Source organism: Pezoporus occidentalis, unplaced genomic scaffold (genome assembly GCF_034315485.1).
Source record: "Pezoporus occidentalis ecotype Australia unplaced genomic scaffold, CSIRO_AGI_Poc_V1 ctg866, whole genome shotgun sequence".
NCBI lineage: Eukaryota > Metazoa > Chordata > Aves > Psittaciformes > Psittacidae > Pezoporus > Pezoporus occidentalis.
Genome location: NW_026916227.1, coordinates 1 through 24,833, shown reverse-complemented (window position 1 = coordinate 24,833; position 24,833 = coordinate 1). Strand labels below are relative to the sequence as shown.

Here is a 24,833-nt window from a genome sequence, read left to right as displayed (position 1 = left end):
GGGTTGTGGTGGCTAATGGGGGGGAATGGGGTTGGGGAGTAAGGGGGTCGGGGTGGTAATGGGGGGGCAATAGGGTGGGCAATGGGGTGGGCAATGGGGGAGCAATGGGATTGGGGGGCAATGGGGTGCTGGGTTGATGGAAGCACTGGGAAGGGCGCTGGGAGCACTGGGATGGGCACTGGGAGCACTGGGATGGGCACTGGGAGCACTGGGATGGGCACTGGGAGCACTGGGGGATGCTGGGGGGGGGAGGCACCATGGGACAACCGATGGACAACACAACGGGGCAGGGAGCATCCCATGGGGTACCCCATAGAGGCCACCGCGGCATCAGGAGACACCCTGTGGGCAGCACTCCACAGTGGACCACATGGAGCAAGGGGGCAGGGGAGCACGCACGGGGTTGCCATAGGGTGCCATAGGGTGCTATAGGGTGCTACAGGGTGCTATAGGGTGCCGTGGGGTGCTCTAGGGTGCCGTGGGGCGCTATGGGGCTCACAGGCGTTCTGGAAGAGCTGCATGTGCATCTCCACCAGCGGGAAGCTCTGGCGGAAGCTGTAGGTCACCAGGATCTTCTTCTTCTGGAAGATCTTCGTCACCTACCAACGGGAGGGCCATAGGGTCAATGGGAGACACCCCCCACCCCCCCTCCCCATGGACCCCCCCCAAATGGGGGCCCCCAGCCCCACGGCGCCCCGGGCTCACCACCAGAAGGTCATTGAAGAGGAAGACCTCGCGCTGGTGCAGCCCCAGGCGCTGGGGCCGGTTGGGGTCGGGCACCTCATAGAGTTGGCAGCAGCAAACCAGGCGCCGGTGGGGCAGGGACAGCACCTGGGGACAAGGTGGGGGGGGGACACACACGAAAGGGATGGGGGGGGGGTCCTTGGTAACTGCAATGGGTGCTGTTGGGTCACCGGCGCCATTGGTCATTGGGCAACCTTGAGTGTTGTGGTCAATGGGCACCACTGGGTCAACCAGGGCTTTTGCCATAGGGTGGCCTAGAGCATCCCTCAGAGAGCACCTTGAGCATCCCCCATAGGGTGGCCTAGAGCATCCCCCATAGGGTGGCCTAGAGCATCCCTCAGAGAGCACCTTGAGCATCCCCCATAGGGTGTCCTAGAGCATCCCCCATAGGGTAACCTAGAGCATCCCCCATAGGGTGTCCTAGAGCATCCCCCATAGGGTGTCCTAGAGCATCCCCCATAGGGTAACCTAGAGCATCCCTCAGAGAGCACCTTGAGCATCCCCCATAGGGTGTCCTAGAGCATCCCCCATAGGGTGTCCTAGAGCATCCCCCATAGGGTGTCCTAGAGCATCCCCCATAGGGTAACCTAGAGCATCCCCCATAGGGTGTCCTAGAGCATCCCCCATAGGGTAACCTAGAGCATCCCTCAGAGAGCACCTTGAGCATCCCCCATAGGGTGTCCTAGAGCATCCCCCATAGGGTAACCTAGAGCATCCCCCATAGGGTGTCCTAGAGCATCCCCCATAGGGTGTCCTAGAGCATCCCCCATAGGGTAACCTAGAGCATCCCTCAGAGAGCACCTCGAGCATCACCCATAGGGTGACCTAGAGCATCCCTCTAGAGCACCACCCATAGGGTCACCTAGAGCATCCCTCTAGAGCATCACCTATATGGTCACCTAGAGCATCCCTCATAGAGCACCTAGAGCATCACCCATAGGGTGACCTGGAGCGTCCCCCATAGGGCGGCCTAGAACATCTCCCCATAAATCACCTAAAGCATTCTCCATAGGATTACCAAGAGCATTCACGATAGGGTCACCTAGAACATCCCCATGAGTTACCTAGACCATCCCCTATGGGTCCCCTAAAACATTCCCCATAGGGTTACCTAGAACACCTCCCATAGGTCACCTAGAGCATCCCCTATGGGTCCCCTAAAGCATTCCCCATAGGGTCACCTAGAACACCTCCCATAGGTCACCTAGAGCATCCCCTATGGGTCCCCTAAAGCGTTCCCCATAGGGTCACCTAGAACACCTCCCATAGGTCACCTAGAGCATCCCCTATGGGTCCCCTAAAGCGTTCCCCATAGGGTCACCTAGAACACCTCCCATAGGTCACCTAGAGCATCCGCTATGGGTCCCCTAAAGCGTTCCCCATAGGGTCACCTAGAACACCTCCCATAGGTCACCTAGAGCATCCCCTATGGGTCCCCTAAATCATTCCCCATAGGGCCCCCATAGCCCACCCCTCCACAGACCCCAACCATCCCGGTCCCCCCCCCCCGGGACCCACCGGCTTCTTGCCGACGATCATGCGCTCGACGGCCTGGACCTGGGACACGTGGTCGTCGTTGGTGCGCAGCTCCCGGCTCTGGATGCGCTGGTAGATGCCCACCAGCATGTCCCGGGGGATGTCCTCCCCGTTGTCCACCCCTGCGCGACACCGGCCACCGCTCTAGAACCCCCCCATCCATCCATGAGCAAGGGATGGGGATACCCCCCCCCCCCCCCAATGAGGACCCCCTTGCTCCATCACCTCGGAGGTTCTTGATGAAGTCCTCCAGCTTCATCTTGCGCTCGGCCTTCACGCTGGGGCTGTACATGTCCGTGTTGAGGAGGATGATGGCGAAGGCCAGGATGAAGATGGTGTCCGGGTTGCGGAACTGGCGCAGCAGGGCCGCGTTGCACACGCAGTAGCGCTGGCTGCGGCGTGGAACAGGGCTTGTCCCCATGGCCCATAGGGTCATGGGGTGGGGGGGGGACACTCGGCACCGGTGTGGGGCAGAGCTCCTTGCGTGTGGGGAATCGCATTGAATGGTACCTATAGGGTCCCCTAGAGCATCGTGTGGGGCCCTAGAGCATCGTGTGGGGCCCAAGCCCCCCCTGCGTGGTCCATAGGGACACCTGGAATGTCACCCATCCCTGCATGTGGCATCAAACCAAACGTCCCCCAACCTGGTCCATGGGGTCACCTGGGGCTTCTCCTATAGGGTGACCTAGAGCATTCCTCATAGGTTACATAGAGCATCCCCCCATAGGGACACCTCCCATAGGGTGACCTAGAGCATCCCTCATAGATCACATAGAGCATCCCCCCATAGGGACACCTGGGACTTCTCCCATAGGGTGACCTAGAGCATTCCTCATAGGTCACATACAGCATCCCCCGCCCCCATAGGATCACCTCCCATAGGGTAACCTAGAGCATCATTCATAGATCACATAGACCATCCCTCATAGGTGACATCGAGCACCCCTCATAGATCACATTGAGCATCCCTCATGGATCACATGGAGCATCCCTCATAGATCACCCAGAGCACCCCTCATAGGTCACAACGAGCACCCCTCATAGATCACATACAGCACCCCTCATAGGTCACATCGAGCACCCCTCATAGATCACCCAGAGCATCCCTCATAGATTACATCGAGCACCCCTCATAGGTCACATCGAGCACCCCTCATAGATCACATCAAGCATCCCTCATAGATCACAGAGCATCCCTCCTAGATCACCCAGAGCATCCCTCATAGATCACATCGAGCACCCCTCATAGATCACCTAGAGCATCCCTCATGGATCACATAGAGCATCCCTCATTGATCCCATAGAGCATCCCTCATAGATGACATCAAGCATCCCTCATAGATCACAGAGCATCCCTCATAGATCACCCAGAGCATCACTCATTGATCACCAAGAGCATCCCTCATTGATCACCTAGAGCATCCCTTATTGGTCACCTAGAGCACCCCTCATAGATCACATAGAGCATCCCTCATAGATCACATGGAGCATCCCTCATGGATCACATAGAGCATCCCTCATGGATCACATGAAGCATCCCTCATGGATCACATAGAGCATCCCTCATTGATCACATAGAGCATCCCTCATAGGTCACATTGAGCATAGGTCACATTGAGCATCCCTCATGGATCACATGAAGCATCCCTCATTGATCACATGAAGCATCCCTCATAGATCACCTAGAGCATCCCTCATAGATCACATTGAGCATCCCTCATGGATCACATAGAGCATCCCTCATGGATCACATCAAGCATCCCTCATTGATCACCTAGAGCATCCCTCATAGATCACATAGAGCATCCCTCATGGATCACACAGAGCATCCCTCATGGATCACATAGAGCATCCCTCATGGATCACATTGAGCATCCCTCATAAGTCACATTGAGCATAGGTCACATTGAGCATCCCTCATGGATCACATAGAGCATCCCTCATTGATCACATAGAGCATCCCTCATAGGTCACATAGAGCATCCCTCATGGATCACAGAGCATCCCTCATAGATCACCTAGAGCATCCCTCATGGATCACATAGAGCATCCCTCATAGGTCACACAGAGCATCCCTCATGGATCACATTGAGCATCCCTCATAGGTCACATTGAGCATAGGTCACATTGAGCATCCCTCATGGATCACATTGAGCATCCCTCATGGATCACATAGAGCATCCCTCATAGATCACATAGAGCATCCCTCATAGGTCACATTGAGCATAGGTCACATTGAGCATCCCTCACGGATCACATCAAGCATCCCTCATAGACCACCTAGAGCATCCCTCCACGGGGTCACCTCCCATAGGGTGACCTAGAGCCTCCCTCCCAGGTCACATCGAGCACCCCTCCACAGGGACACCTGGAACCCCACCCCACGACCCCATCCCTCACCTGAAGGCCTCGATCAAGCGCTCGACCTTCTGGGCCTCCCCCTGCACGCGGATGTGGGACTGGAACTTGCGCAGGGCCTCATCCAGCTCCATGCCCGAGAAGTCCATCTCGTCTACCACGCAGCTGCGGGGACACCCGTGGGGTGGGCTCGGTACCGGGGTCACCCCCCCATCCCGAGGGTCCCCATCACCCCCCCCCCCCCGCCCCACGGCCATGGGGCCCCCCCTCACTCGAGGACGTCGCGGTTGAACTGCTTCTGCCGGTTGCCGAGGAACTCGCCGATCATTTGCCGGCTCAGCCCCTTCCTCTCCAGGATGAAGTGGGCCACCCCCACCGGCGTGTCCGAGAGGAAGCCCCTCTCGATCAGGTACTGGATCCCCTTCTCTGGTTTCCTGTCAATGGGGGGGACCCATGGCATCACCACCATTGGGGGAGGGGGGGGGCTTTGTGTGTGTCCCGTCCCCCCCCACCCCGGCCATGGGGTGACCTGGACGTCATCATCCCCTGGGTCATCATCATACCCATGCTATAGGGTCACCTAGAACATCACCATACTCATGCTATAGGGTTACCTAGAACATCACCATACCCATGCTATAGGGTCACCTAGAACATCACCATACCCATGCTATGGGGTCACCTAGAACATCACCATACCCATGCTATGGGGTCACCTAGAACATCACCATACCCATGCTATGGGGTCACCTAGAACATCACCATACCCATGCTATGGGGTCACCTAGAACATCACCATACCCATGCTATGGAGTCACCTAGAACATCATCATACCCATGCTATAGGGTTACCTAGAACATCATCATACCCATGCTATAGGGTTACCTAGAACATCACCATACCCATGCTATGGGGTCACCTAGAACATCACCATACCCATGCTATAGGGTCACCTAGAACATCACCATACCCATCCTATGGGGTCACCTAGAACATCACCATACCCATGCTATAGGGTCACCTAGAACATCACCATACCCATGCTATAGGGTTACCTAGAACATCATCATACCCATGCTATAGGGTCACCTAGAACATCACCATACCCATGCTATAGGGTCACCTAGAACATCAGCATATCCATACTGTAGTGTTACCTAGAACATAGCCACACCCACACTATAGGGCTACCTAGAACATCACTGTACTCATACTACAGTGTTACCTAGAACATCACCATGCCCATACTATAGGGTTATCTAGAACACCACCATACCCACGCTATAGGGTAACCTAGATCATTATACCCACACTACAGGATCATCTAGAGCATCACCATCCCCACCCCATAGGGTCACCTAGAACAACATAATACCCACCCTATAGGGTTACCTAGAACGTCACCATATCCACCCCATAGGGTCACCTAGAACAACATAATACCCACCCTATAGGGTTACCTAGAACGTCACCATATCCACCCTATAGGGTCACCTAGAACATCCCCATGCTATAGGCTCACCTAGAACATCACTATAGCTATGATATAGGGTCACCTAGAACATCAACCCACACTATAGGATCATCTAGAGCATCACTATACCCATGCTATAGGGTCACCTAGAACATCCCCATACCCACTCTATAGGCTCACTTAGAACATCACCATATCCACACTATAGGGCCACCTAGAGCATCCCCACACCCACCCTATAGCCTCACCTAGAGCATCCCCACACGCACCCTATAGCCTCACCTAGACCATCCTCACACCCACCCTATAGCCTCACCTAGAGCATCCCCACACCCACCCTATAGCCTCACCTAGACCATCCCCACACCCACCCTATAGCCTCACCTAGAGCATCCCCACACCCACCCTATAGCCTCACCTAGAGCATCCCCACACGCACCCTATAGCCTCACCTAGCCCATCCCCACACCCACCCTATAGCCTCACCTAGAGCATCCCCACACCCACCCTATAGCCTCACCTAGCCCATCCCCACATGCACCCTATAGCCTCACCTAGCCCACCCCCACACCCACCCTATAGCCTCACCTAGAGCATCCCCACACCCACCCTATAGCCTCACCTAGCCCATCCCCACATGCACCCTATAGCCTCACCTAGCGCATCCCCACACCCACCCTATAGCCTCACCTAGAGCATCCCCACACCCACCCTATAGCCTCACCTAGAGCATCCCCACACGCACCCTATAGCCTCACCTAGAGCATCCCCACACCCACCCTATAGCCTCACCTAGAGCATCCCCACACCCACCCTATAGCCTCACCTAGAGCATCCCCACACGCACCCTATAGCCTCACCTAGAGCATCCCCACACGCACCCTATAGCCTCACCTAGCACATCCCCACACCCACCCTATAGCCTCACCTAGAGCATCCCCACACCCACCCTATAGCCACACCTAGAGCACCACCACCCTACCCACGGTACCACCAACCTCTCCCCACCCTTCCCCATAGCTCCCATGACCCCATAGACCCCATAGACCCCCCCGCTCCCCGCTGCCCCTCACTTGTTGAAGAGGTTGAGGCCGATGCGGTACTGGCGCCGCTGGACCACGTCGTTGTTGAGCGCCGGCGAGTCCCAGCTCTGCCGCGGCTCCCGTTGGTACGTGGCCTTGCCGGGGGGCTGGGGGGGCTGCGGGGGGGCTGCGGGGGGCGGGGGGGGGGGCGGGGGGGGTCTCCTCAAGCTGTCCCGGGATGAGGAACCCGACGAGCAGTTGAGGCTCTCGTTGGAGTTGGAGCTGCTCCCCAGGCTCTCGTTGTCCCCATCGGAGCCCTCCTCGGGGGCGGGCGGTGGTGGCGGTGGTGGTGGTTGGGGTGGGGGGCCGGGGGGGGGACCGGCGGAAGTGGGGGGGGGGGCTGCTTCGGGGTGGAAGCAGCGGTGGGGGGGTCCGCTACGGGGCAAGGTGCCCCCCCCGCCGTCGCCGGGGTCGTAGGGACCCCCCCGGTTGACGGAGCCGCGGTCGGAGCGGTCGCTGAGGTCGGCGGAGCTGTCGCTGGGGGGCTCAACCGTGAGCAAAGGGGGGTGCCCCCCCCCCGCCACCCCCCCGCGGCCCCGGCATTCCAAGCAGGGGGGGCCACGGCGGGGGGGGGGGTCCTCGGCCCCTCCCCCCCAGCGCTCGGCAGGGCCGGGGGGGGGGTTGGTGGGGTTGTTGGGGGGCGGGGGGGGGGGCAGAGGAGGGGGGGGCGCAGGGGGGGGCTGGGGCCCCCCCGTGTCCGAAGTGGGGGGCTCGGGGCTGGGGGGGCGCTCCGGGGAGTGGGGGGAGCCGGGGAGCCCCTCGTCCAGGTACAGGGTGACGTCACTGGTGGAGGTGGCGGCGCTGTCCCCCGCGGGGGGGGCGGGGCCGCCGGGGGGGACCCCGCGGCCCCCCCCCAGGGCCTCGTCAATGGAGGCGGCCAAAGATTTCACCTGGGGGGAGAGAGAGGGGGGGGAACCCCCCCGTCAGCACCCATTGAGCCCCCCCCCGGTCAGCACCCATTGAGCCCCCCCCATCAGCACCCATTGACCCCCCCATCAGCACCCATTGACCCCCCCGTCAGCACCCATTGACCCCCCCATCAGCACCCACTGAGCCCCCCCGTCAGCACCCATTGACCTCCCCATCAGCACCCATTGAGCCCCCCCCCGGTCAGCACCCATTGAGCCCCCCCCATCAGCACCCATTGAGCCCCCCCATCAGCACCCATTGACCCCCCCGTCAGCACCCATTGACCCCCCCATCAGCACCCATTGAGCCCCCCCCCGGTCAGCACCCATTGAGCCCATCAGCACCCATTGAGCCCCCCCATCAGCACCCATTGACCCCCCCCATCAGCACCCATTGACCCCCCCGTCAGCACCCATTGACCCCCCCCGTCAGCACCCATTGACACCCCCCCATCAGCACCCATTGACCCCCCCGTCAGCACCCACTGAGCCCCCCCCGTCAGCACCCATTGAGCCCCTCCACATCAGCACCCATTGAGCCCCCCCATCAGCACCCATTGAGCCCCCCATCCCCTATAGCCCCCCCAGTCCCCTATAGCCCCCCAGTCCCCTATAGCCCCCCAGTCCCCTATAGCCCCCATAACCCCCCAGTCCCCTATAGCCCCCCCAGTCCCCTATAGCCCCCCCAGTCCCCTATAGCCCCCATAACCCCCCAGTCCCCTATAGCCCCCAAACCCCCCCAGTCCCCTATAGCCCCCAAACCCCCCCAGTCCCCTATGCCCCCCCAGTCCCCTATAGCCCCCAAACCCCCCCAGCCCCCTATACCCCCCCAGTCCCCTATAGCCCCCCCCACCCCCCCCACCTGCTGCGCGAACGCCTCCTCCAGGTCAGCCCCTCCGGGCCCGAAATCCGCCGAAGCCGAGAGCTGCCGGGGGGGGCTCCCGGGTCCCCCTCCTCCAATCCCCGCCCCCACGTCCCCAGCTCCCCCCCACCCCCGCCCCCCCCCCTCCTCCATCCAAGCCAGCCCTACAGGACCCCCCATAGCGCGGCGCCCTGCGGGGCCCCCCCAGCACCCCCTCGTCCAGCGAGGCGGGTTTGCCTTGGAAGTACGGGGGGGGCGGCGGGGGGGGCCCCGGGGCCGGCGGGGGGGGGCCCCGGTCGTACTCCTCGAAGGAGAACTGGAGGCGGAGGCCGGGCAGGGCCAAGCGCCGAGCCCGCCCCCCCTCGCTCCGCAGCCGCTCGAACTTCTGGGCCATGCGGTACCGGCGGAAGGCGGCCTGGATGGTGCGGGCGGCGCGGCGGGTGCGGAAGTAACCCCCGTACTTGCGCTCCAGCATCTCCACCTGAGCCACCGGGGGGCAACCGGGGGGAGATGGGGACATGGGGAGATGGGGAGATGGGGATGGGGATGGAGATGGGGATGGGGATGGAGATGGGGATGGAGATGGGGATGGGGACGGGGACATGGGGAGATGGGGATTGGGTGGGGACATGGGGAGATGGGGATGGGGTGGGGACATGGGGAGATGGGATGGGGACATGGGGATGGGGATGGGATGGGGAGATGTGGATGGGATGGGGATGGGGACATGGGGATGGGGAGATGGGGAGACGGGGATGGGGATGGGGATGGGATGGGGATGGGATGGGGAGGTGGGAATGGGATGGGGATGGGGACACGGGGATGAGGAGATGGGGATGGGATGGGGATGGGATGGAGATGGGACAGGGATGGGGAGATGGGGATGGGATGGAGATGGGAATGGGATGGGGAGATGGGGATGGGGTGGGGATGGGATGGAGATGGGGACATGGGGATGGGGTGGGGATGGGATGGGGATGGGGATGGGATGGGGAGATGGGGATTGGGATGGGGAGATGGGGATTGGGATGGGGAGATGGGGATGAGGAGATGGGGGTGGGGACATGGGGAGATGGGGAGATGGGGATGGGAATGGGGACATGGGGATGGGGAGATAGGGATGGGGAGATGGGGATGGGATGGGGATGGGAATGGGATGGGGATGGGGAGATGGGGAGGGGATGGGGATGGGAATGGGAATGGGATGGGGATGGGATGGGGAGATGGAGATGGGGACATGGGGATGGGGATGGGGACATGGGGATGGGGATGGGGACATGGGGATGAGGAGATGGGGATGAGGAGATGGGGATGGGATGGGGATGGGAAGATGGGGATGGGGAGATGGGGATGGAGACATGGGGATGCGGATGGGAAGATGGGGATGGAGACATGGGGATGGGGATGGGAATGGGAAGATGGGGATGGGGATGGGGACATGGATGGGGAGATGGGGATGGGGACATGAGGAGATGGGGATGGGGATGGGGACATGGATGGGGAGATGGGGATGGGGACATGGGGATAGGGAGATGGGGACATAGGGACATGGGGATGGAGACACAGGGACATGGAGAACATTCAGATGCATACATGGGGATGGGGACATGGGGAGATGGGGATGGGGACATAGAGACATGGATGGGGACATGGGGAGATGAAGGCATGGATGGGGAGATAAGGACATGGGGATGGGGACATGGGGACATGGATGGGGAGATAAGGACATGGGGATGGGGACATGGGGACATGGATGGGGAGATGGGGATGGGGCCATGAACAGGCACATGGAGACAGGGAGAGAACAGGACCAGAGAAGGACACGGTGAGGCCACCGTACAGGGCTGGGGAGCATCATAGGGGCTGGGGACCATCACAGGGGCTGGAGACCATCACAGGGGCTGGGGACCATCATAGGGGCTGGGGACCATCACAGGGGCTGGGGACCACCATAGGGGCTGGGGACCATCACAGGGGCTGGAGACCATCACAGGGGCTGGAGACCATCATAGGGGCTGGGGACCATCACAGGGGCTGGAGACCATCACAGGGGCTGGGGACCATCATAGGGGCTGGGGAGCATCATAGGGGCTGGAGACCATCACAGGGGCTGGGGACCATCATAGGGGCTGGGGACCATCATAGGGGCTGGAGACCATCACAGGGGCTGGGGACCATCATAGGGGCTGGGGACCATCACAGGGGCTGGGGAGCATCACAGGGGCTGGGGAGCATCATAGGGGCTGGGGACCATCATAGGGGCTGGGGACCATCATAGGGGCTGGGGACCATCATAGGGGCTGGGGACCATCACAGGGGCTGGGGACCATCATAGGGGCTGGGGACCATCACAGGGGCTGGGGACCATCATAGGGGCTGGGGAGCATCATAGGGGCTGGGGACCACCATAGGGGCTGGGGACCACCCTGGAGGGATGGAGACCGCCCCACATGGTGCGCACCCCCCAGCCCTGAGGACCATCAGGTACGGCCGGCTCCCATCGCATGATGTTTGTGACACCCCCCCCCCATTGCCCCCCATGTCCCCCCCATGTCCCCCCCGGTACCTTCTTGTCCTCCAGGTCAGTGGAGAGCTCGTAGCTGTCGCTCAGAGCCTTCGGCCTCTTGCTCTCCTCCTCCTCCTGCTGCTTGCGCAGGGCCACGCTCGCCGGCTGCGGGGGGAGCCGGGCCCAGCCCAGCCCCGGGGAGCCCCCCCCGGGCCCCCCCCCGGACCCCCCTGCACCGGGGGGAGCCGCTTGGGGGAGGCCCCGGTACGGGGGGGGGCGCCCGGGGCTGTCGGGGACCGGCCCCCCCCCTTCGCTGCCCGGAGCCTCGCCGTCCACGCTGCGGGGACACAGGGGCACCCGTTGGCACCCAGTGACAGCCATTGACAGCCATTGACAGCCATGGGCACCCAGTGACACCCAGTGACAGCCATTGACAGCCATTGACAGCCATGGGCACCCAGTGACACCCATTGATGCCCATTGACACCCAGTGACACCCATTGACAGCCATTGACAGCCATGGGCACCCAGTGACACCCAGTGACACCCAGTGACACCCATTGACAGCCATTGACACCCAGTGACACCCATTGACAGCCATTGGCACCCATTGACACCCAGGGACACCCAGTGACAGCCATTGACAGCCATTGACACCCAGTGACACCCATTGACACCCAGTGACACCCATTGACAGCCATGGGCACCCATAGACACTCATTGACACCCAGTGACACCCATTGACAGCCATGGGCACCCAGTAACACCCATTGACACCCATTGGCACCCATTGACAACCATTGACATCCGTTGTCACCCATTGACAACCATTGACAGCCATTGACACCCATTGACACCCATTGACACCCATTGACAGCCATTGGCAACCATTGGCACCCATTGACACCCATTGGCACCCATTGACACCCATTGACACCCGGTGGCAGCCATTGACACCCATTGACACTCATTGACAACCATTGGCACCCATTGACAGCCATTGGCAACCATTGGCACCCATTGACAGCCATTGGCACCCACTGACAGCCATTGACACCTGGTGGCAGCCATTGACACCCGGCGGCAGCCATTGACACCCATTGACACTCATTGACAACCATTGGCACCCACTGACTCCCATTGACAGCCATTGGCACCCATTGGCACCCACTGACAACCATTGACAACCATTGGCACACATTGACAGCCATGGACACCCATTGACACCCCATTGACACCCCCTTGACAACCCCTTGACCACCCCCTTGACACCCCACTGACACCCCATTGACACCCCCAAATGGCCTCAAGGGTCCCCCATGACCCCTTGGATCCCCTCTGAGCTCAGACCATGGGGACAAAGGGACACAGAGCTGGGGCCACACGGACGTGGGGACACAGGGACATGGGGGAACACTTGGACATGGGGACACAGGGACATGGGGACACAGGGACATGGGGACAAAGGGACATGGGGAGAGAGGGGAATGGGAATGCATGGGCATGGGGATGCATGGACACAGGGATGCATGGGCATGGGGATGCATGGACACAGTGATGCATGGGCACACCAGACATGGGACACATGGATGCATGGACATGGGGATGCATGGACGCGGGGATGCATGGGCATGGGGATGCATGGACACGGGGATGCATGGACACGGGGATGCATGGACATGGGGATGCATGGGCATGGGGATGCATGGACACGGGGATGCATGGGCACGGGGATGCATGGGCACACCAGACATGGGACACATGGATGCATGGGAATGGGGATGCATGGACACAGGGATGCATGGACATGGGGGTGCATGGACACAGGGATGCATGGACACGGGGATGCATGGACATGGGGGTGCATGGACACGGGGATGCATGGACACACCAGACATGGGACACATGGATGCATGGACATGGGGATGCATGGACAGAGGGATGCATGGACATGGGGATGCATGGAGACGGGGATGCATGGACACAGGCATGCATAGATACACCAGACATGGGACACATGGATGCATGGGAATGGGGATGCATGGACACAGGGATGCATGGAGACGGGGATGCATGGACATGGGGATGCATGGACACAGGGATGCATGGACATGGGGATGCATGGACACAGGCATGCATAGATACACCAGACATGGGACACATGGATGCATGGGCATGGGGATGCATGGACACAGGGATGCATGCACACACCAGACATGGGACACACGGATGCATGGGACACAGGGATACAAGTCCATGGGAGCACACAGACACAGGCACCCCCCCCCCCATCACTGGGGCACCCCAACCTCCCCCCCCCCCCCCCCTAACTGGGGCTCAGGTGCCTGGGAACGGAGGGGGTGGGGACCGGAGGGGGGGGGGGGGGGGTCCCTGGGGGGGGGGGGTGTCCCCCAAAACAAGGGGGAGGGGGGGTTAAATGATGCTGGGGGGGGGTTATGGGGGGGGTCCCCACTCACCCGTGCAGCAGCCGCTGCCGGAGCGGCCCCCGCCGCCGGTCGGCCGTGCACTGCAGGCACCACATGGGGGGGGGGGGGCACCCCCAAAATGGGGGGGTGGGGGGGCCGCCACAGACACGGGGATCCCCCCACAAAGAAGGGGTCCGGGGGGGGGCGGCTCCTCCGCAGCAGCACCAAGGGCCCGATCGGCCGATGGAGGAAGGGGGGGGGGGTAAAGGGGGGGGGGGGGAGGAGCCGGAGGAGCGACCCCCCCCTTAACCCCCCCCGAAACCGGCTTGCGGGGTCCTCACCCCATGAAGGGGGGGTGGGGGGGTTGGGGGGGTCCATTCGAGATGGAAACGGGGGGGTCCCCAAAATGGGGTGGTGGGGTGGGCCTGGATGCCTGATGGAGGAGGGGCTGCCCCATTGATAGGGTGCGTGTGTGGGGATGTCTGGGTTGTGTGTCCCCCCCCGTTCCCCTGCAATGGGGGGGTCTGTTCCCCACACACACTTGGGGGGCTGAGGTGTCCCCCCCAATGGGGTGTTCCCAATGGAGGGGGGGGAGGGGGGAAACGGGTTCTCCTGGCCCCAGGCGCCTGCGCGGAGCATCCCCCCCCCCCCCCCCCCCCCCCGCGGGATGTCGGTTGCCATGGAGACGCGGCGGGGGATGAAGGGGGGGGAGGATGCGATTGGGATACCCGGGGGGAAGGGGGGGATGGGATGGGAATGGGGGGAGGGGGAGAGGGGGGGAGGGGGGGTCCCGGCCGCCTGGGTCCCCGCGCGAGCCCCGCCCCCCCCCCCCCCAAACGTCACCGCTTGGACCTCAAAATAGCGCGAGGAGGCGCCATGATGGAGGCGTCGCCATGGCAACCGCCCCCAAACAGCCCATCACCTCCCCCCCCCAACAGCAAACGGGGGAGGACCCATATGGCGCCTATGGGGCCCTGGGGATCCATAGGGGCCCTGTGGGTCTATAGGGATGCAAACAGCCCCTATAGAGCCCTAGGGATCCATACAGCCCCTATGTGTCTATAGGGATGCCAACAGCCCCTTATAGAGCCCTAGGGATCCATACAGCCCCTATGTGTCTATAGGGATGCCAACAGCCCCTGTAGAGCCCTAGGGATCCATACAGCCCCTATAGAGCCCTAGGGATCCATACAGCCCCTATAGAGCCCTAGGGATCCATACAGCCCCTATGTGTCCATAGGGATGCCAACAGCCCCTATCGAGCCCTAGGGATCCATACAGCCCCTATGTGTCTATAGGGATGCCAACAGCCCCTATAGAGCCCTAGGGATCCATACAGCCCCTATAGAGCCCTAGGGATCCATACAGCCCCTATAGATCCCTAGGGATCCATACAGCCCCTATGTGTCCATAGGAATACAAACAGCCCCTATAGAGCCCTAGGGATCCATACAGCCCCTATGTGTCTATAGGGATGCAAACAGCCCCTATAGAGCCCTAGGGATCCAGATGGTCTCTATAGGGCATCACTTTGGTGCACGTGACCCCTATAGGTCCCAGGGCCCTCTCACAGTCCCTACATATAACAGCCATACAGCACATAGAGCACCCATCCAGACCATATAGATAGGAGCCATACAGCACCCAGGGCACCCATCCAGTCCCTATACAGGCCCTACTATACCCATATACCATACAGCACCGTACGGCCGCTACACAGCCTATAGAGCCCATACAGCACCAATACTGCACTATGGAGCCCTATACAGCCCATATAGCATTGATACTGCCCTATGGAGCTCTACACAGCCCATATAGCATTGACATTGCCATATGGAGCCCTATACAGCCCATATAGCATTGATACTGCCCTATGGAGCTCTACACAGCCCATATAGCATTGACATTGCCCTATGGAGCTCTACACAGCCCATATAGCATTGACATTGCCCTATGGAGCTCTACACAGCCGATATAGCATTGATACTGCCCTATGGAGCTCTACACAGCCCATATAGGATTGACATTGCCCTATGGAGCTCTACACAGCCCGTATAGCATTGACATTGCCCTATGGAGCCCTATACAGCCCATATAGCATTGACATTGCCCTATGGAGCCCTATACAGCCCATATAGCATTGATACTGCCCTATGGAGCTCTACACAGCCCATATAGCATTGACATTGCCCTATGGAGCTCTATATAGCCCATATAGCATTGACATTGCCCTATGGAGCTCTACACAGCCCATATAGCATTGACATTGCCCTATGGAGCTCTATATAGCCCATATAGCATTGACATTGCCCTATGGAGCTCTACACAGCCCATATAGCATTGACATTGCCCTATGGAGCTCTATATAGCCCATATAGCATTGACATTGCCCTATGGAGCTCTACACAGCCCATATAGCATTGACATTGCCCTATGGAGCTCTACACAGCCCATATAGCATTGACATTGCCCTATGGAGCCCTATACAGCCCATATAGCATTGACATTGCCCTATGGAGCCCTATACAGCCCATATAGCATTGATACTGCCCTATGGAGCTCTACACAGCCCATATAGCATTGACATTGCCCTATGGAGCCCTATATAGCCCATATAGCATTGACATTGCCCTATGGAGCTCTACACAGCCCATATAGCATTGACATTGCCATATGGAGCCCTATATAGCCCATATAGCATTGACATTGCCCTATGGAGCCCTATACAGCCCATATAGCATTGATACTGCCCTATGGAGCTCTACACAGCCCATATAGCATTGACATTGCCCTATGGAGCTCTACACAGCCCATATAGCATTGACATTGCCATATGGAGCCCTATATAGCCCATATAGCATTGACATTGCCCTATGGAGCTCTATATAGCCCATATAGCACCAGTACTGCCCGAAGGGGCATGGGGGGGGTCCATAGGGCTCCTATAGGGGGGGCTCTTACCTGCGGGCGGGGGGAGGTTGGAGCCAAGAGGAGCCGGGTGGTACCTGGAGGGGGGGGGGAACACGGACAAAGGGATGGGGGGGGGTGGATGGACAAGGGGGGGCACGATGGGGTGGGGGGGGACGACAAGGAGCTATCCCTGCCTATGGGGGGATGAAGGGATGGGGAGGGACGGGAATGGGGAGGGGATGGGGATGGGGAGGGGATGGGGAGGGATGGGGATGGATAGGGAGGGGTGGGGAGGGATGGGGATGGGGATGGGATGGGGATGGGGATGGGATGGGAAGGGGATGGACATGGAAAAGGGATGGGGATGGGGAGGGGATGGGGATGGGGAGGGATGGGGATGGGGAGGGATGGGGATGGGGAGGGGATGGGGAGGGATGGGGATGGGGAGGGGATGGGAATGGGATGGGGAGGGGAGGGGGAGGGATGGGGATGGATGAGGAGGGATGGGGTTGGGGAGGGATGGGGAGGGATGTGGAGGGGATGGGGATGGGATGGGGAGGGATAGGGAAGGATGGGGAGGGATGGGGATGGGGATGGGATGGGGAAGGGGATGGGGAGGGATGGGGAGGGATGGGGAGGGATGGGGTTGGGGATGGGGAGGGATGGGGTTGGGGATGGGATGGGGATGGGGATGGGGAGGGATGGGGATGGATGGGGAGGGATGGGGTTGGGGAGGGATGGGGAGGGATGTGGAGGGGATGGGGATGGGATGGGGAGGGATAGGGAAGGATGGGGAGGGATGGGGATGGGGATGGGATGGGGAAGGGGATGGGGAGGGATGGGGATGGGATGGGGATGGGGATGGGATGGGGATGGGGAGGGATGGGGATGGGGAGGGATGGGGATGGGATGGGGAGGGATAGGGAAGGATGGGGAGGGATGGGGATGCGGATGGGATGGGGATGGGGAGGGATGGGGATGGAATGGGGACGGGGTTGGACACACGGACAGGGAGGTAAAAGAGGAGAGAAAACACGAGTCAAGAGCCGGGGGTGGGGGACGGGACGGGACGGGACGGGATGGACACACGGACACGGGGGAGCGGGGGGAACACACGGTTGGAAAAGGGGGGGGGGGGGCAGGGGGATCCAGAAGGATCCCATAGGATAAGGTCTGGGGGGGGTCCCCGTGCCCCACACTCACGTTGTGATGGGTCCAAAGGGGGGCGTGATGCTGGTCTGTGGGGCTCTGAGGCCTGGGAAACTCATCACATCCCCCCCTCCCCCCCTTCCCGTCCCCATCCCATCCGGATCCGCCGGGATTCGGAAGCCACCGCCCGGAATTCCTGAATTCCTGCCCCGGCCGGACACGGGGGGGGGGGGGGGGCACCCAAAACGGGCTCTGCACGTGGGGGGTGCGCGGGGTCCACGTGGGCACGGCCGGGACCGCGGGTGTAGGGGATGCACACGTATATAGGGATGCACACGTATGTAGGGATGCACACGTATGTAGGGGATGCACATACGTGTAGGGATGCACATGTATGTAGGGATGCACACGTATGTAGGGATGCACACGTATGTAGGGATGCACACGTATGTAGGGGATGCACACGTATGTATGGGATGCACATACGTGTAGGGATGCACATGTATGTAGGGATGCACACACGTGTAAGGGATGCACACGTATGTAGGGATGCACACGTATATAGGGATGCACACGTAAGTAGGGATGCACACACGTGTAGGGGATGCACACGTATGTAGGAGATGCACACACGTGTAGGGGATGCACACGTATGTAGGGATGCACACGTAAGTAGGGATGCACACGTATGTAGGGATGCACACACGTGTAGGGGATGCACACACGTGTAGGGGATGCACACGTATGTATGGGATGCACACGTGTAAGGGATGCACACGTATGTAGGGGATGCACACTTATATAGGGATGCACACACGTGTAAGGGATGCACATGTATGTATGGGATGCACACGTATGTAGGGGATGCACACGTGTAAGGGATGCACACGTATGTAGGGGATGCAGACGTATATAGGGATGCACACGTATGTATGGGATGCACACACGTGTAGGGGATGCACACGTATGTAGGGGATGCACACGTATATAGGGATGCACACGTATGTAAGGATGCACACGTATGTAGGGATGCACACACGTGTAGGGGATACAGACACGTGTAAGGGATGCACACGTATGTACGGATGCACACACGTGTAGGGATGCACACGTATGTAGGGGATGCACACACGTGTAGGGATGCACATGTATGTATGGATGCACACACGTGTAGGGATGCACACGTATGTAGGGGATGCACACACGGGTAGGGGATGCATATGTGTGTAGGGGATGCACACATGTGTAGGGGATGCACACACATGTAGGGGATGCACAAACGTGTAGGGGATGCACACATGTAGTCTGTTGCACATACATGTAGGGGAAGCACACATATGAATGGGATGCACACACATGTAGGTTGTTGCACACGCGTGTGATGGGTGCTCTTGCACACAGACGTATGTGATGCACCCACATGTATTTATGGGATGCACACACATGTATGTATGTGATGCACCCACATGTATGTGATGCACACACATGTATGTATGGGATGCACACACATATATGTATGTGATGCACCCACATGTATGTGAGGCACACACATGTATGTATGTGATGCACCCACATGTATGTATGTGATGCACCCACATGTATGTGATGCACACACATGTATGTATGGGATGCACCCACACGTACGTGATGCACCCACACGTATGTGATGCACCCACATGTATGTGATGCACCCACGTGTATGTGATGCACCCACGTGTATGTGATGCACCCACACGTATGTGATGCACCCACATGTATGTGATGCACCCACATGTATGTGATGCACCCACACGTGTGTGATGCACCCACATGTATGCGATGCACCCACATGTATGTATGTGATGCACCCACACGTATGTGATGCACCCACACGTATGTGCTGCACCCACACGTATGTGATGCACCCACACGTATGTGATGCACCCACATGTATGTGATGCACCCACATGTATGTGATGCACCCACACGTATGTGATGCACCCACATGTATGTATGTGATGCACCCACATGTATGTGATGCACCCACATGTATGTGATGCACCCACACGTATGTGATGCACCCACATGTATGTATGTGATGCACCCACATGTATGTGATGCACCCACATGTATGTGATGCACCCACATGTATGTATGTGATGCACCCACACGTATGTGATGCACCCACATGTATGTGATGCACCCACATGTATGTGATGCACCCACATGTATGTGATGCACACACATGTATGTGATGCACCCACACGTATGTGATGCACCCACATGTATGTGATGCACACACATGTATGTATGTGATGCACCCACATGTATGTGATGCACACACATGTATGTGATGCACACACATGTATGTATGTGATGCACCCACATGTATGTGATGCACACACATGTATGTATGTGATGCACCCACATGTATGTGATGCACCCACATGTATGTATGTGATGCACACACATGTATGTGATGCACCCACATGTATGTATGTGATGCACCCACACGTATGTGATGCACACACATGTATGTATGTGATGCACCCACATGTATGTTTGTGATGCACCCACACGTATGTCATGCACCCACATGTATGTGATGTACTCACATGTATGTATGTGATGCACACACATGTATGGGATGGACACACATGTATGTATGTGATGCACCCACATGTATATATGTGATGCACCCACACGTATGTCATGCACCCACATGTATGTGATGTACTCACATGTATGTATGTGATGCACCCACATGTATGTGATGCATCCACATGTATGTGATGCACCCACATGTATGTATGTGATGCACCCACATGTATGTGATGTACCCACATGTATGTATGTGATGCACCCACATGTATGTGATACACCCACATGTATGTATGTGATGCACCCACACGTATGTGATGCACCCACACGTATGTGATGCACCCACATGTATGTGATGCACACACATGTATGTGATGCACACACACGTATGTGATGCACCCACACGTATGTGATGCACCCACATGTATGTGATGCACCCACACGTGTGTGATGCACCCACATGTATGTGATGCACCCGTATGTATGTGATGCACCCACACGTATGTGATGCACCCACACGTATGTGATGCACCCACACGTATGTGATGTACTCACATGTATGTATATGATGCACACACATGTATGTGATGCACCCACATGTATGTGATGTACTCACATGTATGTATGTGATGCACCCACACGTATGTGATGCACCCACATGTATGTATGTGATGCACCCACATGTATGTGATGCACCCACATGTATGTATGTGATGCACCCACATGTATGTATGTGATGCACCCACATGTATGTGATGCACCCACATGTATGTGATGCACCCACATGTATGTATGTGATGCACCCACACGTATGTGATGCACCCACACGTATGTGATGCACCCACATGTATGTGATGCACCCACACGTATGTGATGCACCCACATGTATGTATGTGATGCACCCACATGTATGTGATGCACCCACATGTATGTATGTGATGCACACACATGTATGTGATGCACACACATGTATGTATGTGATGCACCCACATGTATGTGATGCACACACGTGTATGTGATGCACCCACCCACGGCGCCGCACGGACATCGCACACCCGGCACCACGTGACGCCCTCGTGCACCCCCCACGTGACACACGCGGACCCCGGTCCCCCCGGGGGGGGGGGCGGTCACTCGCTCGCACGGCGCCGGGGGTTGGTCGCCGTTGCCATGGCGACGCCTCCCCGGCGCTGTCAGCGCTGTCACCCGCCCGCGCCGTCGCTTGGCAACGGCCGCCCCGGCAACGCGCGGCCCTGTCGCGACACAGCGGGGCCCCGGCGCGACAGGACGGGGCCTGTCGTGATGTGCCACCCCCCAACGTGTCGCAAAACCCTGTTGTGACGTCAGCCCTATCGCGACACACCGCAATGCAATACATCGCGACAGATCAACCGGGTTGCGATGGGTCCTGTCACGACAGCGATCCATCGGGACGCGCCGGGGTCCTATCGCGATAGCTCAGCCCCATAGCAACGCCTCAGCATCACCGCCACGGGCTCTGTCGCGACAGGATCGGGACAGAGCCGCCCAATCGTGACGCACGCGATGACACCCCCAGTGTGTGGACCCAGGCAGCCGGGGAGAGGGGGGGAGGGTGAAGGAAGGAGGTCAAGGGGGGGTTAAGAGGAGGTCAAAGGTCATGGGGGGGGGCAGCACTGACCTCACTGTCCTCGAGCTGTCCCGGTCCGACCTGGGGGGAGGAGGGGGGGGGGCAGGGTCAGGGACAGCCCAAAGTGTCCCCACCCCCCCCATAACCCCGCCCATCCCCCTCCATCCCTCCCCCATCCCCATCCCCCCCCCACCTTGTCCCATCCCCAGGCACCCGGCCAGGCCGGGCAGACGGTGCCACCACGGGGGGGGAGGGAGGGGGTGTGGGGGTGGTGACGTGCGTGTCCCCGTGTGACCCCCCCCCCCCCGCACATGGTGCATCCCCCCCATAGGGTGCAATGAGCTCAGCCCATTGGGCAGTGGGGGGCGGGATGCTCCACTGGGGGTCCATGGGGGGTTCCGGGATGCTCCATTGGGGGTCCATGGAGGGGGGGGCCGGGATGCTCCATTGGGGGTCCATGACTGGGGGGGGCGGGATGCTCCATTGGGGGCCCATGGGGGGAGGCCGGGATGCTCCATTGGGGGGTCCATGACTGGGGGGGGTGGGATGCTCCATTGGGGGTCCATGGGGGGGGAGTGGGATGCTCCATTGGGGGTCCATGGAGGGGGGAGGCCGGGATGCTCCATTGGGGGGTCCATGATTGGGGGGGGCGGGATGCTCCATTGGGGGCCCATGGAGGGGGGGGCCGGGATGCTCCATTGGGGGCCCATGGAGGGGGGGGCCGGGATGCTCCATTGGGGGTCCATGGAGTTGGGGCCCGGGATGCTCCATTGGGGGTCCATGGTTGGGGGGGGGGGGTGTCCTTACTTGCGCTGCAGTGTGGTGGCTGGGCTGGTGCTGGCGCTGGTGCTGTGCCCGCCCCCCCCGGGGCTGGAGCTGCGGCTCAAGGGCACCCGCGGCCAATCCCGGTCCCAGTCGCGGCCGTGGTGATGGTGATGGTGATGATGGGAAGCGCCGCAGCGATCCCGGGGGCACGGCGCAGGATAGGGCCCTTCCCGGTCCAGACAGGGCGGGTAATGCCCGTCCCGGCCTCGGTACTGCAGCTCCCGCTCCACGTGGCTCTGGTACTGCCCATCCCGCTCCATGCGGCTCGAGTATTGCCCGTCGGGGTCGATACGGGTGGAATATTGCCCCTCGCGCTCCAGGCGGCTCAGGTCCAAGTGGGGCTGGTACTGGAGATCCCGCTCCAAGCAGCTGTGGTACTGCCCATCCTGGTCCATGCGCCCCGCGTACGGCGCGTCCCGCTCCAGACGGCCCGGATACGGCGCATCCTGGTCCATGCGGCCCGGGTACTGAGCATCCCGCTCCATACGCCCTGGATACGGCGCATCTTGGTCCATATGCCCTGGATACGGCGCATCCTGGTCCATACGCCCCGGATACGGCGCATCCTGGTCCATGCGCCCCGCGTACGGCGCATCCTGGTCCATGCGCCCCGCGTACGGCGCATCCCGCTCCGGACGGCCCTGATAGGCTCTATCGCGATCCTTCCGGCTCAGATAGGCCCTATCGTGATCCCGGTTGGGATACGGCCCATCCCGCTCGGCCAGCGCCTCGTATTGCCCGTCGCGATCCAGACGGGCCCCGTAGGCTCGGTCCCGCTCCGCACGCCCGCTGTACTGCCCGTCGCGATCCAAGGGCTCCGGGTACTGCCCGTCGCGATCCAAGGGGGACGGGTACTGCCCGTCGCGATCCAAGGGGGACGGGTATTGCCTGTCGTGGTCCATGTGGCCCTGGTAGGGCAGGTCGCGCTCCGGATGGGGCCCATAGGGCAGGTCGGGATCGGGTGGGAATTGCCCCTCTGCCTCCAAGTGGTTCTGGTATTGACCATCGGGATCTGCGTGGCCCTGGGGGGGGGTGGGGGCGGATATAGGTCTATATAGGGCTATATGGGGCTCTATGGGGTATATGGGGCTATATGGGCCTGGGGCCCCTCTGACCTGGCCCATTTGGTCCTAAACCACCTCGACCATATGGGCCCTAGGACCCCTGACCTGGTCTATATGGGCCCTAGGACCCCCAGACCTGGTCTATATGGGCCCTAGAATCCCCTGACCCGATCTATATGGGCCCTAGGACCCCTGACCTGATCTATATGGGCCTTAGGACCCTAGACCTGGTCTATATGGGCCCTAGGACCCCTGACCTGGTCTATATGGGCCCTAGGACCCCCAGACATGGTCTATATGGGCCCTAGGACCCCCAGACCTGGTCTATATGGGCCCTAGGACCCCCAGACCTGGTCTATATGGGCCCTAGGACCCCAGACCTGATCTATATGGGCCTTAAGACCCCTGACCTGGTCTATATGGGCCCTAGAACCACCAAGTGCCCATATTCCTCCCTCATTCCCAGCTCCCCCAGGCTCTATTACCCCCCACTTTGGGGATCCCTGGTCCATATAAGACCATACAGGTCCATATGAGTCTATATGGGTCCATATGCGTCCATATAGGTCCATATGGGTCTATAACCCCCTCCACGGTCCCTGCACCCCAAAACTGGGTCCCCACTCCATCAGCCCCCCAAAACACCCCCATAACCCCCTCCCCATGCCCTCTACACCCCCAAACGGGGGGGTCCTCACCCCATATCCCCCTCCCTACTTCAATGCACCCCCAAAATGGGGGCGCCTGCTTCATGAGTCCCCCTATGACCCCCCATCACCCTAACTGGGGGTTGCCCCCC

General features: G+C 59.8%; 1 protein-coding gene across 1 annotated transcript; it reads right to left on the bottom strand.

The window, feature by feature from the left end:
* Positions 1–407: 407 nt before the first annotated feature.
* Positions 408–23,404, bottom strand: LOC134156477 (IQ motif and SEC7 domain-containing protein 2-like). The gene is given in 13 exon segments (XM_062604540.1): positions 408–599; positions 706–831; positions 2,263–2,402; positions 2,506–2,672; positions 4,681–4,803; positions 4,911–5,072; positions 7,187–7,322; positions 7,617–8,085; positions 8,966–9,106; positions 9,108–9,446; positions 11,532–11,808; positions 22,197–22,226; positions 22,953–23,404. Coding segments are annotated over 13 exon segments (2,676 nt in total). The 5' UTR covers positions 23,366–23,404; the 3' UTR covers positions 408–446.
* Positions 23,405–24,833: the final 1,429 nt, after the last annotated feature.